This window comes from Pelodiscus sinensis, chromosome 6 (assembly GCF_052426305.1).
Source record: "Pelodiscus sinensis isolate ZL-2025 chromosome 6, ASM5242630v1, whole genome shotgun sequence".
Taxonomy (NCBI): Eukaryota; Metazoa; Chordata; order Testudines; family Trionychidae; genus Pelodiscus; species Pelodiscus sinensis.
In genome coordinates this window covers 47,372,707-47,390,763 of record NC_143057.1, presented here as the reverse complement: position 1 = coordinate 47,390,763, position 18,057 = coordinate 47,372,707, and the positions used below count along the sequence as shown (strand labels likewise).

The window sequence follows — 18,057 nt, the reverse complement described above, 5'->3', positions numbered from 1 at the left end:
GGTTTTGCTGTGGGTTCAGCTCATGCCACAGAGCATGATGTTTGAATACCACAACTTGTAACTTCTAATCAGAAGAAATCCCTTAATTGGCATAAGAAAAACACAACTTTTATTGTAAACATAAGCCTAAAATCACAAATTTAGTTAATTTAGGATTTGAATCAATATACACGCTAATGTGTTTATAAGTTATGGTGTACCTGCATTAGAGAAATTATTACCCATCTTCTAGTGCTGGTGCATTGTACCAGCAAGTATTGTCAGCCATGAACAGATTCTCATAAAATGATATAAATACCCGAGCCTTGTTTGTACTAGGGATGTCATAGTGTTGTTGACTACACCATTAACTGATAAGCCTGGGCCTCTGATAGAGAAGCAGCAGGTGGGAGCTGGTGTTTGTGGGGAGCCGGCTCCCCATGAGCGCCAGCTCCATGGAGCTGCTTCCTCTTGCATGGCTGCTTCTATCAGAAGCAGCAGCGGGGGAAGGAGGGGTAAGACTGCCATGGAGAAGCCCTCTGTCTGTGGCAGGCCTAGGCTTGCTGCAGACAGACTGCTCTGTGGGACGCCGGCACAGCTCTTGTCCATGGGGCAGCAGATGGGAGTTTGTCAGTGTGGGGAACCGCTTCTTAAACTTGCTCCCCTCTGGGACTAGCTCTGTCTGCCACCTGGTGCTGCTGCCTCTGATACAGAGGCAGCAGTGTGGGGTAACAGGGGCTCCCTGGGTGTGGGACTGGGAGCACCCTAGCTGCCAGCCCTGCCCCTGGGAACTATAAAATAATTGTGTAACTTATAAAATGTGATGCGATTACAAGATTGTTCAATTACACGGTGATGCACTAACACTCTTTGTGCAGCAGGACTACAAGTTTTGTGTGTAGACAAGGCCTTATGTAACACATTCTTGTATCGCAATTATCCCAAAATGTGGATGTTTAAAGCAGAGTGTTTCAGCTGGGAACTTTCTAGCATTTGGCTGCAGAAAATTGAAATTTTTTTTTATTTTTCTTCTGCTTATTTTCTAAGCAGTTATAATTTTAAAAAAATTACTTGTATTTTCAAAACCATTTAAAATTATGCTTTCTTGTTAATTGTATGTTCTAGTAGTGAAACTATTGTAACTTACAATATTGGTTTTTTACTTAGGTTTCAGCCACCTTTGCAGCAAGTTTGGTAACGAGTCCTGCCATTGGAGCGTACCTGTCTGCTAGCAAAGGAGATAACCTTGTAGTACTAGTGGCCACAGTGGTAGCTGTGCTGGATATCTGTTTCATCCTATTAGCTGTTCCAGAATCTCTGCCTGAAAAAATAAGACCTGCTTCGTGGGGAGCCCCTATATCATGGCAACAAGCAGATCCGTTTGCAGTAAGATGCATATTTTTATAAATATTTAAAGTTATTAAATCTTTTTTAACATCAGGAATGAACTAATGTATTGGTAAATTAGTCATTAAACTAAGACATATTACTCTTTACACCTCTTTTGCAAATGAGTTCTAACTCTAATGAAAACAACGGTGTTGAATATTCTGTGCATTTGGAAGTTGTTACCTGTACTTCTAGCATGATGGTAGTCTAGAAGTGGGAAATCTTGAGGAAATACTCCACCCTCTAGACTTATTTAACACATTGTTATCAAAAGAAAATTTTGAATTCTTAAGTTACTTACTGTGTACGCAAATAAAAGTAAACTGAAATTTAAAGCTTTTTATACTATACCATAGAATATGGTGATTTCTATGGGTATGAATTCACATGCTGATGTTCTAAAAAGTGAATTATTCTTAATAAAATCACCCTGCTGGGGAGTTGCTCTAAAGAAATTGCATTATAAATGTTGGGAGATGAGTGATATGCTTAGAAAAGCTGTAACAAGGGGACTTGATTTCTACAATTAAGTTTTTCAAAATATGATACAGTATTATAAGAAATGTGCAAGTATAAGAAATGCGCAAGAACTAAAAGAATGTTTTTGTGATATGGCAGAATGAACCTGCAGAATAGGAAGTAGAATCTGTGCTGATCAGTAATAGAAGTCCTTTGAATGGGATTCAAATGTCAAATGCTTAAACTTAAAGTAATTCATAGAGGCAGTAATAATGTGTTTATCTAGCTTTAAGGTTTACAGTAACTCTCAACATCAAAGTGTAATGGGCAGCAAGGATGGATAGGACCTACCATTTGTTTGGCTAAATGAAAAGCTAATAATGAAAGTATCTCCATAACATTTCAAATTTATATTTACTATTTCCCTACCAGTCTTAAACCCTTCCCTTCAGTTGCAATATTGCAGTAGTGCAGGAGGACAAAGTAAGCCTAACTAGTGCTGTACCCGTTGTCCTTTTGAATAAATTGAAATGAAAGGAAACAAATAGTGAGAATATAGTTAAAATTCCTGTGACAGATATTAAACTAGTAAGGAAATCTGCATTTTAAATTACTCTTACTGTAATAGTGACCCTTTAACTGTTGCATAGAATTTCCTTCACTGGGCATTAATAATGGAACATTGAATGGAACTACCATTCTTAGTCCTTTATACAAGGAGTTTTCAGTATAGTCCTGTTTGGCTCATGTTTGCTTCTCTTTGTAATAGTCCTTGAAGAAAGTTGGGAAAGATTCTACAGTCCTCCTGATTTGTATCACCGTATTTTTGTCCTACCTTCCTGAGGCTGGCCAGTACTCTAGCTTTTTTCTCTATTTGCGACAGGTGAGTAAGTGTTGGTCACTTAAAAAATGCATATCATGTTCTCAGAGTCTTGTAAAGCTACACTTCAGATCAGGATTGCCAGAGTTCTATTTCTAAATTTGTTGCATTTTGGGGATCTATGCCTTGAAAGCACCATATGTATATAAATATGAAATTATACTTTATATACAGACATTGAAAGCTTTCCTTGAGGAAAAGTGTTCTTGCTGCCATTTTAAAACTATTATTAAAACTTCTTTGTAGGTTTTAATGATCTAAACACTTTGTTTTCTAAACGCCTCGAGTACACGGCTTGATTCTGACATAGTGCTGGTGAGGTTTTTAGTCAAGTCTAATGTTATTTTAATACTGAACCAGCTCTTACAATCCATTATATTTAACACCATTATATATGTTTGCTTCTAGAATAGCATTGTTTTTAATGAAAACATGTTGAATTTGTGTTAGAATTGCTCCTTCTTTGTTGCTTTTCCCCTCATACTGAGTAATAAAAATTCCTGTTCTCAAAGTGCATTTATGTTCCTGGTGTTTTGCATAGCTGCTTGGAGATAGCTGAATAGTCTAGACTTCCTCTCATTGGAAGCTCTCTCTTCAGTAGAGAAATAGTAAGAACCGCAAGTTTCATTTAAAAGCGGAAAGCACTGAAAATATGAGAAAATAGACTAGGTGAGTTAGAGAATTGATTATTAATAACCTTTACATAACACAATAACTTATAGGGCATTACAGAGAAGAGTTCACAACTTAGTTATACTCTTAAGAATTATTAGTTGCTTTCTTCTGAGTGTGCTTTCTTCCACAAATCTGGAATCTTAAACATGCAACATCACTTTCATGAGTTTTCCTAATTCAGTTCATGAATATGAATGCCAAGCACCCTTTCTGTAAAGTGAATGTAGTTGTGTTCGTTTCTCTGCAATTTGTTAAATGTTTTTGCATTTGATATACAACAGGGCAGAAAAATTATGAGATACAATATCACTGCTTTGTTTTTATGTTCTGATACTTCTATGCTGTGTAGAGGAGTGATGGAACGTGAGGTAAAATGAAATATTAAGGCAGAGATGAGAGAGTATTCTCTTGTAGAATTTTAGATTTGCCATGGTGGGAAGGATAAAGACAAGAGTTGGAGGAGAAATTGGTAAGGAATTGGGACTAGTGTGCTCATGAGTTTGCATATAAAAAGAAGCGAAAGGGAGAGGAGGGAAAAGTGGAGTGATGTTATTTTTTTTAGGTAACAGGAAGTAGTAGGACTAAGAGGCAGAGAGGAAATAGACTGAGGATAGTGAATAAGAATCAAAGCAGTAGGAGTTTTAGGAGGGCGGAAGGATGGAGTTGAATTGGTAATAGGTTTTTATCATAGGTTTAAAATTCTGCCCATTATTGTGTTGGCCAGATTCTAAATGTGAAATTATTTTGATCTGTGTGAGATGAGTTAGAGGTCTCAGTAGATTTGATAGTAAACAAGTGCCCATGCCACAAAAATAACCATCACAATTGGCACTAATTGTCCGTCTAATTAAAGGATGAATAATTATTGTCTCAGTCCATAAGGGGATATCTCTTGTTGTGAGGAGTTTAAGCTGTGACATGTTGCTAGAGCTTCATTTCCAGGGCTATCACTACCTCTTGAGAGAGTAATTTCACACAAAAACAAATGATAACATTTTACTGTCCTTTGTTTTCTCGATTTACATGGAACACTCTTTCGTAAAACTAGGAGAAATGTTTCAAGTGATGCATCTTCTTAAATATCTGTGAATAATTCATACTATAGGAGCTGTTTCAGTGTTTATAAATGCTATCTTTGAAACTGCTTTAACTAATAATTTGTAACCAGCATTACTTCACAAATTTTCTATTGTCTTCCTTCAGATTATAGGTTTTAGTCCTGTTAGCATAGCAGCATTCATAGCTGTGGTAGGAATTCTGTCTATAATAGCTCAGGTAAGTATTATCCTAATAACTTTTTAGAAATTCTGTTGACTCTTTGGATTTATAAAGAAGAAAAATTTAAGTTGTGCATAAATAATCAAATCTATGGGAATTGTGATAATGAAACTCCTCTTCAAAAGGTATTAAATGAGTCCATCATAATACAGTAAATTTCTTGAATATATTTCCCCAAAGTTGTATGAGTGTAGCCAGTCAGATAAATGCTACAGATGTGTCATTTTTTACATGTTGCAATGATGTATAGATAAGCTTCTTTCCACTCTTTAAAGCCTCAGTAGATTTTGTTCAGTAAAGAAACATCTGTTCATTCAGATTTCTCCTGAGACTCACTCTCTCCCCATGACCTCCAGTAACCAACTGTGTTCTGCAGAAGCATTGGAATTAAGTTTCAGGAGGTTGAGATGTCCAAACTCACTACACTGAATTATTTTCAAGAGCTGGACCAATGTTTTAAACCTATTTTGGCAAGAGATTAAAATGGCAACTAAGCTAACTGCTTTCAAAACACAGTACAAAACTTCTTTCTTGACTGCTTTCCTGTGATTTAACAAGAACAAAAATCAAATGAGGGGGATATAAAATGGATTCCTTTAAACTTTTTATATTTTTAAAATGCACATCAGCTCAATATAAATGGGTAAATTTGGCCTTTTAAAATGCTGCCGCCTCTGAAAGGACTCTGGACAAAGAACTCACATGACATAGGATTTAATTCCAACATGGCTACTGAAATATTTTTATATCTACCAATACAGTTAACTATGGGGACGATGAATGAAAATAGAGAGCAATAAGAGAATGATATAGTAAGTGAGGAAATGTGGTGTATAGCAGAAGTATAGATATGATTTGCTTCCATGTTACTGTGATGAGGGTGTTGATTGTAAGATGGGTCTCCTGCTGTGTTTTGGATATTTTCTGCTGTGAGGCACAATGCACTGTGGACAGTGCCTGCCTTTCAGAGAATGCCATCAAGAAGTACCTGCCTCTTGGGTTGGACTAGTGGGTTCCCCTTGCCCAGGGGCCACCACTGAAGATTGACTGACTGTGGCCTCAGAGGCTCCTGTGCCTCAAGGCTGAATCCTCCGTAGGGTGCACCTCACAGTGGAAGCGAGGAAGAGTGTGAGGAACTGAGGGCTTGTCTTCACTACATGTTGGGTTGAAGGTGCAGTGGTCAATCCACTGGCCATCGATTTATCTCATCCAAGCTCCGTGCAGATAGAGGCTACTGCCAGAGCAGCCTCTGTCCACGGTGAGCTCTGGCTCGCTGCAGACAGAGGCTACTCGGTGGGAGCCAGAGCAGCCTCTGTCTGTGGGGAGGTTGAACCCTGCCTACACAGACAAGGGCTGCTGCCACCCTGCGCTTCTGCCTCTATCAGCTGGTCTGGGTGGGGAGCTGGTTTTTAAACTGCCTCCCCTTATGGACCAACTTCCACCTGGAACCTCATATTGCTGCCTCTGATGCAGAGGCAGCAGCATGGAGTGGCAGGGGGCTTTCTGGAGGTGGAGCCAGAGCGCACTGGCTGCTTAACATGTTAATTTTTTTTTATAAACTCAGTAACAAGTAGGGAAATCTCTACCTTTTTGAAAAGGAAAACTGGATGTGCTTTTAGTAATATTAATACATCAAATTGTGTATCAAATCTGTGTTAGGGCATTTTTGTGTTAATAATCCAAAGTCAGAGTTCAGTTAATGGAATTTAAACAGCAACAAGTGGAGCTTCTCTTGAATTGTTTCCCATAGAAGTAGAAGCTATGTTATAGATCTCAAGTTTAGATACTTCAGTGGAGTATATTCCTTATTTTTACAGACTGTGTTCCTCAGTATCCTGATGAGGTCAATAGGAAACAAGAATACTGTCCTCTTAGGCCTTGGCTTTCAGATGCTCCAGCTGACCTGGTATGGTTTTGGATCCCAGCCTTGGTAAGCACATGTTTTCTGAGCTACACACAGGTCATGGGGCTTTGAAATATTTTTTTCCTCTTGTAGTGAATGCTCATGTCCGTTCCAGTATTTGCGTTTGCACGCACCAAGTCCACAATCATCAGAAGATTTGTTTTTCCTTACTGGTACTTGTCGGGTTACTGGTGACACCTCCCGGCATTATAGATATACCCCTGCTGGCCTGACTCTCGCTTCACTTCCTCCTTTCTGCCAGTGACAGTTGTTGGAGTTTGACTTCTTGCTTTGCAAGCATTTAGTTCCTAGCATTAGACTTCTGTGTTCTTTCTAGGGTAGATTAGTTTTTGTTTGAGTTATCTTAGTAGCAGTTAGTTTTTTGGGGGAGGGGTCCTCCTATTGTTTGTACTCTTTGGCCCCAGGGTTTCAAACCAGTGTATGAAGTGTGGCAATTGCATGCCCAGAGGGATAGTTGGGATTGGTCCTGCCTTGGGCAGGGGGCTGGGCTTAATGACCTGCTGAGGTCTCTTCTAGCTCTATGATTCTATGGTTCCTCACACTGCCTGCTTGAAGTGTCTTGGAGAGGGTCACTTGCCAGATAAGTGCAGTATCAATATGCCCTCATTTGGGAGAGGAGAGGAGCCAGTGGCTTAAACTGATCTTCATGGAGTTGGCACTTAGGCCTCAGCCAGCCACTCTAATGCCATCGGTGCGCAGCATGCCGACGTTAGTGCAGGAGGCTTCAGTGCTGAGCCCAGAAGATCACCATCAGCACCAATCTCGAGTGCAGAAAATTGGCTCATCCTCCCAGTACTGGTCCCCTTCCCTGGTTCTGTGTAAGAAGAGGAGGACTGACCAGGGTTGATACCTATCCAGGAGGTCTAGTAAAGCCCTGGAGTCAGCTCGCACTGCACCCAACCTGTGAGGGCCGAGAGCTTCAACCCTGGCACAGTCGACTCTGAGCCCCCTGGCAGTTTTCTTGAGTCCTTTGTCGATGGACTGTCTGGTGTAGATGCTGGTGGAAGATGATTTCAACTTTCCATCCACACCACACCATCTGTTTGAGGCTGTGTGGGACTCATTGAACTCATGGCACTGGCTCCATTCAGCACTGGCTCCACGTCAGCACTTCCCTTTGGTAGCACTGGTGACACCACCTACCATAGCGTGAATGGCACTGCCCTGTGCAACTTCATTTTTGGCACTGGCAGCTTTGACTCAGGGGACTCTCCTGGCATCAGATCCGATACCTGTGGCACTGCCTATGTCTCCCCCTTCTTGCCGTCACCAGGGATGTCTTTTGTAGCATGGAAAGCCCACTGTCTTTAACCTGTTAACATTTTAAACAATAATTTAACGTCCCTGGTACCTATCCATGCTGTAGATTCACTGAAATGGCTCCTTGGTATGAACTTTTCTAATGGTGGATAAGACAGCATCATATTTTGCTCACCTCTCATCTTAATTTGGGTTGAATTCAATCAGTTAATTTCGATGAGCTCACTGTAACTCAGAATAACATAAATAGGAGAGATTCTGAGGTTTTGACATTGCTAGAGGAGAAAATAACTAAATTGTAAATGCATTGCAGTTACAAAAATTACATCTTTGGGTACTTAGCGGTGAATGGCTTAGAAATTGTTTAAAAAACAATTTTGACTGAGGAACCTGAAAATGTTTGTTGTATTCTTGCTTGTTTGGAAGAAGTCCTTTTGTACTAAAGTGTATACTGCTTTATATTTTGTTTAAACTACGTATTTAAACAACCAGGATGATGTGGGCAGCAGGAGCTGTTGCAGCCATGTCAAGTATTACATTTCCAGCAATCAGTGCTCTTGTTTCAAGAAATGCAGAGCCAGATCAACAGGGTAAGTTCAGTAAATTCATGTTTGTGCTCCTGAAAAATTCTCTTTCTTGAACCAGTTTTCTTAAAAGCTTAATGACTATCTAGCTGTGCTCTTTAAATAAAATGATAAAGGAAGTAATTGGTTTTTGTCAGTAGGAATGAAAATTTGTCTCTTGGTATTGTCGAGAGATGGATTCATATCAGGCATACTTGCCTTTCATTGTTCTGGTTAGTGTAGTCATCTCTTTACATAATTGCCTTTAAAGATGCTAGAAAATAAAAAGTAAGTTGCTACAGTAATTTTCATGCTTTTTTCGCTGCTTTTTTTAAAAAAAGCATTCTGTGATTGAACAGCTAGCACTAGTGTAGCAGTACCATCTTTTTCTTAGATAGTCCCCATTTTCCTGCTGTCTGATTTGTTACCATACATACATGTGAAACTTATTGCTTTTGCTCCATGCCAAAGAAAGAGTGTGCTCCAATATACTTTTTCATTCAAAAACATAAATTTCATAGTATATCTCTCTGGAGAAGCAGAAATGGTGAAGTACTGACACAGAGGATGAGATGTGAGCATTCATGTTTATTTCAAATGGTAATTTGGAGAAAGAGAACCTGTGAGTGCTTTAAAGTAGAAATGTCAGCAGTTAATACTGATGAAACAGTTAGCTATATTCTGTAGTGCCGATGTATTTTAAAGACAAATGTAACTATCCAAGTCCCTGACCGAATGAGTTTACAGTCTAAAGTTAGAAATGAGGACATAGAGATGAAATGGGAAAGACAAAAATTAAAGTAAGGATACAGTCTAAGGAGGCAGTCTTTTGTTGGGAAAGGTGGTATTTGAATACATTTGGCAGTTTTCTGTAGGCTAACGGTTTACAATGTTTACATTCTAAGAGTGGACTAGGTTTCAAATGAGGTATTGTGCTTGTTGGTTTCCTGTATTGTGGAAGGAAAAAAATTTCAAACAAAAACGATTAAGTAGCAGTGAAGAGTTTTGTGGTAGGGACACATACAGCTGTGTACTGTTCATTCAAAACTACTAAAAAGCTGTATATGAAAGTATTATTGGAATTCCAGAGTGAAGTTGTGCCACCTAGTGGAAAGGAAACCACGGTTGTAATTACACACCTCTTCCCCAAAACAGAACAGAAATGAAACAAAACGGTGTGACTTGCACTCATGAATCCAAAAGGATTCTTCCCTACTGTTTTTTTTTTGGGGGGGGGAGGGGGAGAGGGGTTTCAGTGGCTCATGGAATCACATTTTCCCTGATTTTTGTTATTACTTACGTCAATTAAAAATGGTCTCTACATAATTTAAAAATAGTAACTTCATACCAACTTGAAGATCTGTTTTGTTCATGTCTGTTTCTTTAGATTGCTTGTGCATGAGATGATGCTATGTGAGACAAAGAAAAGCAGTGATTAATAATGGCACTTGTTAAAGTGATAATACCTAAGCTAGTATCCATCAACCTGCTACAAATGTGGGGAAAACCTTTATTAATTTAGTACTTAAAATTTCCTGAGCTACCCCTCAACAGGAATAAGATTTATCTGAAGAGGATCAGACAACAGCAGGATGTTATTGATGAAGAACAAAATCTGAGTCTATAGGTTGCTTTAAGCTAGATAATTTCATGGAGGTTAGGTCCATAAAAGGCTATTAGCCAGGGGATAAAATGGTGTCCTTGGCCTCTGTTTGTCAGAGGCTGGAGAGGGATGGCAGGAGACAAATCACTTGATCATTGTCTTCAGTCCACCCTCTCTGGGGCACCTGGTGTTGGCCACTGTTGGTAGACAGGATACTGGGCTAGATTGACCTCTGGTCTGACCCAGTACGGCCGTTCTTATGTTCGTAAGGTAGTTTTGAAAGTAGAAATGTACTTGTATAACCAAGGCTAACTATATTTTAGATGAGGCAAATACCACCGTAAGCTGATTTCGTTCAGTGTAAGTTTCGAAAGAGGTTGAGTTGGGGAAAGCAAGGAGGCTGAATTTACCTGTCATAGCTGGAATATGTAGATAAAATCTAATTCAGACCCCCTCTAGTTGAAAATTGAAAATGTTGCTAGAAGCACGTTAATATATGAACAAACTGTGCCCATGTGGAAGCTAATTAAAATCTAGTTAGTCGTCTTTTAAAAGCAATTCTTAAAATTAAGTGGAAGGTAAGCTTAGTCTGTTAAACAGTTATTAAGAGAAGTTTTGCATTATCCTATTAATAAAAATAAAGGAGGGCCAATGAAATATTAGGTATATTCTATAGTGCTATGGTACTTTAAAGGCAAATGTAACTATCAGATTCCTGCCCTGATGAGCTTGCAGTCTAAAGTTAGAACAAATAAATGAGGACAGTTAGAAGGTTGCCTTCTTCACTACTGTTGTGTTTTCCTTCCACAGGTGTTGTCCAGGGAATAATAACTGGAATCAGAGGTCTCTGTAATGGTCTTGGACCAGCTCTCTATGGTTTTATATTCTTTCTCTTCCATGTGGAGCTCAATGAATTGGCACCTGTCCAGAGTTCTGATACCACCATGCAGGATCCTAGTGATGAGGTAAATTCATGACTGCCTTCATTTATTTTTCAGTCAGAAGTATCAAATTAGCATGACTAAAATATCTTAATCTTGAACTCCTGGTATTTGTTCCTGTGTTTTCGTGTTATTCTTAATTACATAAGAGATGCTTTTAAAGCTAGCAACAAAGCAAATAACAGATTTTAGAGTCAAAGAAATAGCTTTGGTTTGTAGTTATTATAATGTTGCTAATAGCTGCACTGAAAAATTTTTGATACAAGAATAAACTATGATTTTTTATGTCTGATGTGGTGGTGATGGTGGTAAAAAGATTCTTATCTAATTATAGCCAGTTTATTCAAACTGAGGAAACATATGAAAAGACTCTGGCATATAGTTATAGATATCATAACAATCATATTTTTAAATGAAGACACTTAGAAAAGTATAATTCAGTAAACTTGTATGTTCTTTGACATTTTGCCCTAATGCCTTTTGGCCCCTTTATTATTTCTTCCAGTAATACTAAATAGATGCTTTTGAAATGCTTTTGCTGTCTTCCTCTTGATCATCATGTAAAGTTTAAACTACTACTGCTTCTTGTCTATGTGCCTACTTACATCAATTTTTTGTTCCTTCACTAATATCAAAACTGTTTAGCTGTTTCTTCTTGTCTTTTACCTCACTCTCTCTGCTCTTTTTACCCTGGCCCATTCAGCCCTCACACTTCGTTTAGTGTTGCCTGAAAGCTCTGTTTTTTTCAAGAGGCCTAATTATCTCTCTGTATGTGGACATTTTTGTGTATGAATAAAAGGATTTTTGTGGCATCTGATTCCTGTAAAAAGTTGCTTTTTCAATAAAAATCAGAAAGATTTTAGGTTGCTTCTGCTGATGTGATCCAAACACATTCATAATCTGTGACAGAATTTGTTTTTCCAATATTCTTTGTTTTTCCATCTAATACAGAGTTTCTTCTGTTAGGCTTCTGTGTTAAAATACTGTACTTTATCTTCAGGGGGTAGCAGAGTTAGGCTGCAACAGGAAAAACTTAAAAAGCAACAGATAGTCTGGTAGCACTTTCAAGAGTAACAAAACATGTAGATGGTATCACGAGCTTTCGTGGGCACTACCAATTCTTCAGATGACCAGAGTTTTGGATGTCCAGAGTCAAGAATAATTGGGAAAAGCAGGGGGAAGAGGGAGTAAGAGGCAGTGGGTAGATAAGTTTCAAAGGGAAATCCAAGCTAGTCTGTAACAGGAAAAAGTGAAAAATACAACAGATAGTCTAATAGCATCTTAAAGGCTAGATAATTAAGAGGCAGATAAAAACCATTAGTTTGCACTTGAGGTATGTCTAGACTACAGTTTTTTTTTCCTGAAAAGTGGCCTTTTTTCGAAAAAACTTCCCCTGCGTCTAGACTGCTGCCATGTTCTTTCAAAAGTAAATTGAAAGAACACGGCAGTTTTTTCAACCACAGAAACCCTCATTTTACGAGGAAGAGGAGTGCTCTTTCGAAAAAAGGCACTATTGAATGCAAACTGTGCTTTTTTGAAAGAGCGCATCCAGACTGCCTGGGTGCTCTCTTTCGAACAAGCGGCTTGCTTTTTCAAAAGTACTGATTGAAGTCTAGATGCTTTTTTTCAAAAGAGGCTTGCAGTCTAGATGTAGCCCAGGAGAGGAAGACTACTAATAACAGATTCTATGCAGACATCAAGAACCATTTGGCAGCACCTTCATTGTCTGAAGGTTGATAATGTCCCAGCCATCCAATATCACGAATTAAACCATCTGCATGATAATTAAACTTGTGAATGAAGTGACATTCCAATCCTTCTCTGTGTATTTGGCTTGTGGAATTGGTCTGTAACAAAACAGCACCTTGGAGATCCCTTAATGAGCGTCAAGGGAGATTAAAGTGCTCTCCAACAGGTTTTTTTGTGTTCCCTTTTCAGATATCTGATTTGTGTCCATTAATTCTTTCCCATAGGGACTGTCCAGTTTGTCCAATATATATTGCAGTGGGGCATTGCTGGTATTTGATGGCATAGATCACATTACTGGATGTGCAGTTAAATGAGCCTCTGACTTGGTGGCTGATGTGGTTGGGTCCAGTGATGAAATCACTTGTATAGATATGTGGGCAATGACAAGTGGAATTCTGTTGTTTTCTCTTTTGGGTGTGACTTGAAGCAGTTCATGTCTGGGTACATTTTTGACTCTGTCAATCTGTTTTTTCACTTCTCCAGATGGTATTTCAGTTTTAAGAATGCTCCATGTAGATCCTGTAGGTGTTTGTCTCTGTCTGTGGGATCAGAGCAAATCCGGTTGTATCTTGGGGCTTGGCTGTATACAACAGATTAAGAAATGTGTCTGGGGTGTAGCTGGAAGCATGAAGGTAAGTATAGTGGTCAGTAGGTTTCTGATACAAGGTGGTGGAAATTTGTCTGTCACATGACTGTACTGTGGTGTCAAGGAAGTGGATTTCTCATGTGGACTGATCCAGGCTGAGGTTGATGGTGGGGTGGAAGTTGTTGAAGTCCGTGAAATGGTTCAAGTGTCTCTTTCTCACGGGTCCATATGATGAAGATGTCATTGATGTGTAGTGTAAATAGAGTAAAGGTCCTAGGGAGCAAGACCTGAGGAAATGTTGTTCAAGGTCAGCCATAAAGATGTTGGCATATAGTGGTGCCATGCGGTGCCCCTGGCTGTGCTGCTGACTTGAGGATACAAATTGTCTCCAAATTGGAAGTAATTGTGGGTGAGGACAAAGTCGCAGAGCTCTCTAATCAGGTGTGCAGTGCTGTCATCGGGGGTGGTGTTCCTGATGGCCTGTGATCTGTCTTCAGGTGGAATGTTGGTATAAAGGGCTTCTATGTTCATAGTGGCTAGGATGGTATTTTCCGGTAGATTATTGAAATTTTGAAGTTTCCTCAGGAAGTCAGTGGTGTCACGGAGGTAGCTAGGAGTGCTGGTAGCATAGGGTCTGGGGAGGGAGTCCATATAGCCAGATAATCCTGTTGTAAGGGTGCTAATACTTGAGATGATGGGTCATCTGGGATTTCCAGGTTTGTGTATCTTGGGCAGCAGATACAAAACTCCTGGTCAGAGTATTGGGGGGGAGGGGGGAAGGAAGGTGTTAGTGTAAATTTGGTCTTGAGTAGCATCAGGGAGCTTCTTGGTCTTGAGTAGCATCAGGGAGCTTCTTGAACAGGCTTCAGGGTTTTTTGGTATTCTTTAGTGGGATCACAGGAGAGAGGCTTGTAGAATCTGGTATTGGTGAGTTGTCTGTTTGCTTCCTGTTCATAATCTGTTCTGTTCACGAGGACTGCAGCACCTCCTTTGTCAGCCTCTTTGATTATGATGTTAGGATTGTTTTTGAGGCTGTGTATAGATAGCATTGCGTTCTGAATGACTCGGTTATATGTCATATACTGTTGTTTGTGTAGAACCTGTTCTACTCTTCCTCTCCAAGTGCAAACTAATGGTTCTTATCTGCCTCTTTTAACTATCTGCTGTTGTTCAGTTTTTCCTGTTACTGACTGGCTCTGCTTTCCCTTTGAAACTTATCTACCCACTGCCTCTTTTTCTCCGCGCGCGCCCTCCCTCCCCCCCTCCAATTTTTTCCTTCTCTCCCTCCTTCCCATTTCTTCTCCCATTTATTCTAGGTTCTGGACATCCAACTCTCTGGTCATCTGAAGAAGTGTGCTGTGCCCACAAAAGCTCATGATACCGTCTACATGTTTTGTTAGTCTTTAAAGTGCTACCAGACTATTTGTTGGGTTTTTTAAAGTTTTTTCCTGTATTTTATCTGTAACTCTTCGGAGGCTTTGGAAACTTGCAAATATGACATCATGGGAGAACCCACTGAAACTTAATTGACAGCAGTGGTTCTTAGCATCCCACTTAGCAGATAAAAATAGAAATAAGATCATTTGAATCAACATATTCCCACAGCAGTGAACTCTATTCAGTTTCCACTCTTGATAGTTACTCATAGTAAAAATGTGTTTGCTATTCAAATTCTTGAAACTGATTTACCATGTGAAATTTGGTACTTGCTAGACCTTACCCTCCCATAAAATTGTTGCACTGATATAGATTTGGAACCCTAAAGAGGCCTTTCCCAGAAGGGGAGATGCAGACTGGTCAACATGGCTAGGCCTTGAACCATCTGTGTACATGGACTGGTGGATCAAAGATTTAACTTGATCACATAGGACTATTGAAATTACACAAATACATGTGAATGCAGTACAGTGCAGACCATGCAGCACATGCTGACTTCTGGGTCAACAGGACAGAGTAGTTTGAAGATTTCTCTCTCCTTTGCAGTTTTTTTAATGATAAAACTAAGAGCAACAAAAATATGACCTCTTGCAACCATATGCAATACTTTTTTCCTTCTTGATGGGAGCTTAAAATCACATCCTTATTTTCTGTCTTTGTTGGAAGATTTTTGGAGGGCTCCCTTTGTTAAGAGTGGGACAGCCAAAGCTCTGGTGACATCTTAATGTGATACTGAGGTTGAGAGAAAGATATACTTCTGTTCAGTACAAAAATAAAAAGCAGTGAGCTGAATCCAGTTTTTTTATTATGGCATTGGCATCTTTATGTGTCATAAAGAAACAAAATCAAAAACATGTTTAATCTTGTTTTTAGTTCGCTTCTGAATAACTGCTTCAGGGGAAGGCTTTTGGTCAGCTGTTCAGTGAACTTGACATGAATTTACAAATAGGTTTCAGCAGTGTGTGGTGTGGTTTTTTTTGTTTGTTTGGTTTTTTTGTTTTTTGAGAAAAAAGGTACCGGTACTGCAGGGGCTGTGACTGGAGCTCTGACTGGAGGTGCCGGTACTGCGTACCGGGCTGTACCATCACAAAAAAAGCACTGGGTTTCAGCTGAATGAAGCTTTTTTTTCCAGAGGGTGAAGAGTTCACCTAATTTCAGCCAACTCTAGTTGTAATGCACATACAGAGCATGCAATGAGACACACATCTAGTAAAGAGAATTTTTAAAATTGTCCCTATTGCTTCCTGATTTATTGGTGTAGTATTTTAATAAGATATCAGTTTCATGCTCTTCTGACATGTCTGTTTTGTTGTTTCAGAGTGCTATCATCCCTGGCCCACCTTTCCTCTTTGGAGCATGTGCAGTTCTTTTAGCTTTTCTGGTTGCCTTATTCATTCCTGAGCACAGTAAAGCCAGCTGTACCAGGAAGCAGAGCAACAGCATCAGCAGTGCCCAGAGCAACAACCCAGATCGTGGCAGTGATGAGGACATTGAACCTTTGCTGCAAGACAGCAGTGTATGAGGGCTAGCTTTGAAAAAGGAGGATCTAAATCAAAATCCATGCACTGAACTGTGAACCCACAAGACAGGACAGAGTGCTGTGGAGTTTCTGGCTTCTTAAGGAAGGATAGAACCATGTGCAAGTGAAGGCCATGCATCATGTTGTGTGGATATTGGTGTCTGCTTTGGGTTCACACTATCAAATGTTTACTGTGGCATTTGTTTTGTGTATGAGGGCAAGGTAAGGTTTAAGTTCTTTTCCCCTGTACCTAATGTGTAAGTGAAAATGCCATCTCAAGCCCTATGTTGGATTGAAAACCTCAATACACAGACCTTGGAGAGAACAAACATTAATAAAATTTGAACATTCAGGTCTCTCAAGTTACTATACATAAAATAAACAGGTTTGAGGCAGACTACAGTTCCTGTCAAAATAGCTAAAATTAAATTTTACATTCCTTAAGCCTTTTCTTTGGATGTATGTCCCTGTGTAGCCCTCATAGGTTTGGGAGAAACCAATCTATAGTTTTAGTATCTGAAATATTGATATATAAAGGTCATATTAAAATTTTTGAACCTATATTATCAAATATTTGTATCTCGTACTAATACAATATCCTACAGACTTCTTAGGGCTTTGATAAAACTAAACAATTACTTTTTACAGATGAGGGATCACACATGACCAACTATGAGAGAAGGACATACTGAAGTCTTAAACCCACATTCCCAGACAGTGTGAGACCTAAAGTGGCTAAAAAGAAAATCCAGTTGACACTTGTGAGCATTGATGGCATCAGTTCTTGGCTAGTAGAAAATTATTTGGGAGGATACACAATCATGAAAATACAGACTTTTTTTAGTTTGTGTGAGGGGCTAGTTAACTGGCTGCTGAAGCAGCTTACATCAAGACTTGGGTGTATTTATTTTTTTGTCACTCTGGTCTGCCGTATGAAATGGCTCTTCCCACTAATTTCACCCCTGCCTTAACTGCTACTTAGTGTGCATTTATTCTTATTTAGCCTTCATATCAATGTGTCTCACCTGCTGAATCTCAAGGAAATACTCATATTAAGTTCTTTTTCAAAAGATGCTTTAAAGAAGTTCAGAGTCTACAAAGTATTGTGCTAATTTTTAGACATTTTATGAAAAAATATACAGATTTATATGTATTTTGTTGCAATGTAAATGAACCATTAAACAAAACCTGAGTTTAACAAAGTACTCCTATCAATGTTTTGTATGTATGAAATATATGTAGATATTTGTAAGGAGTTTTAATCTTTTTCCAGATGGGGATGCTGTGTAAATCTTGTATTTATAAATGCAATGAGGGTACTGACAGATATACAGTTTTTATAAAGGATTGTGTATTGACTGAACAAATTTAAAAACAAATTATATATTTTGAAACTTGTTCCACCTTGAGCAGAGATTAACAGACCTTTTGTACTATGCAGTTTGGTTTTTAAGTTAAGCTTCCTAACGCATAATAAACCTGCAACTTATACTTTTTCGGTTTCATGTGTTAAATGTGTTCTTGCAGTCCTATATTAATTCCATTTCATTTTTGCTACTTGGGATTGAAGATGATTTATCATTCAATTTTTATTACATTAGTGGCTCAATGCCTCAGTCAAATTATGCCTCAGTCAAGTTTCAGATTCCCCCTCACCCCCATGTTTTGTTTTTACATAAAATAAGAAGACACTTTGTATATCAGAAAGCTCATAAGGTTTGACCAGGTGTGACTGCAGGGTTGCAGCACAGAAACGGGAAGAGTCAATAGGTAACAGTGAAATACTAATCTTATGGATTTGAGATGTCAAATCTA

The 18,057-nt window shown here is 39.0% G+C and overlaps 1 protein-coding gene across 1 annotated transcript in view; it reads left to right on the top strand.

Moving 5' to 3' along the window:
- SLC71A2 (solute carrier family 71 member 2) overlaps positions 1-17,733 on the top strand; it is a 48,428-nt gene extending 30,695 nt beyond the window's left edge. The window contains exons 6-12 of the mRNA XM_075931857.2: positions 1,147-1,365; positions 2,597-2,710; positions 4,586-4,657; positions 6,478-6,590; positions 8,337-8,434; positions 10,821-10,975; positions 16,042-17,733. Of these exons, the coding sequence (XP_075787972.1) occupies positions 1,147-1,365; positions 2,597-2,710; positions 4,586-4,657; positions 6,478-6,590; positions 8,337-8,434; positions 10,821-10,975; positions 16,042-16,245 (975 nt within the window). The 3' untranslated portion in view covers positions 16,246-17,733. The remainder of the gene's footprint in view (positions 1-1,146; positions 1,366-2,596; positions 2,711-4,585; positions 4,658-6,477; positions 6,591-8,336; positions 8,435-10,820; positions 10,976-16,041) is intronic.
- The last annotated feature ends 324 nt before the right edge of the window (positions 17,734-18,057 follow it).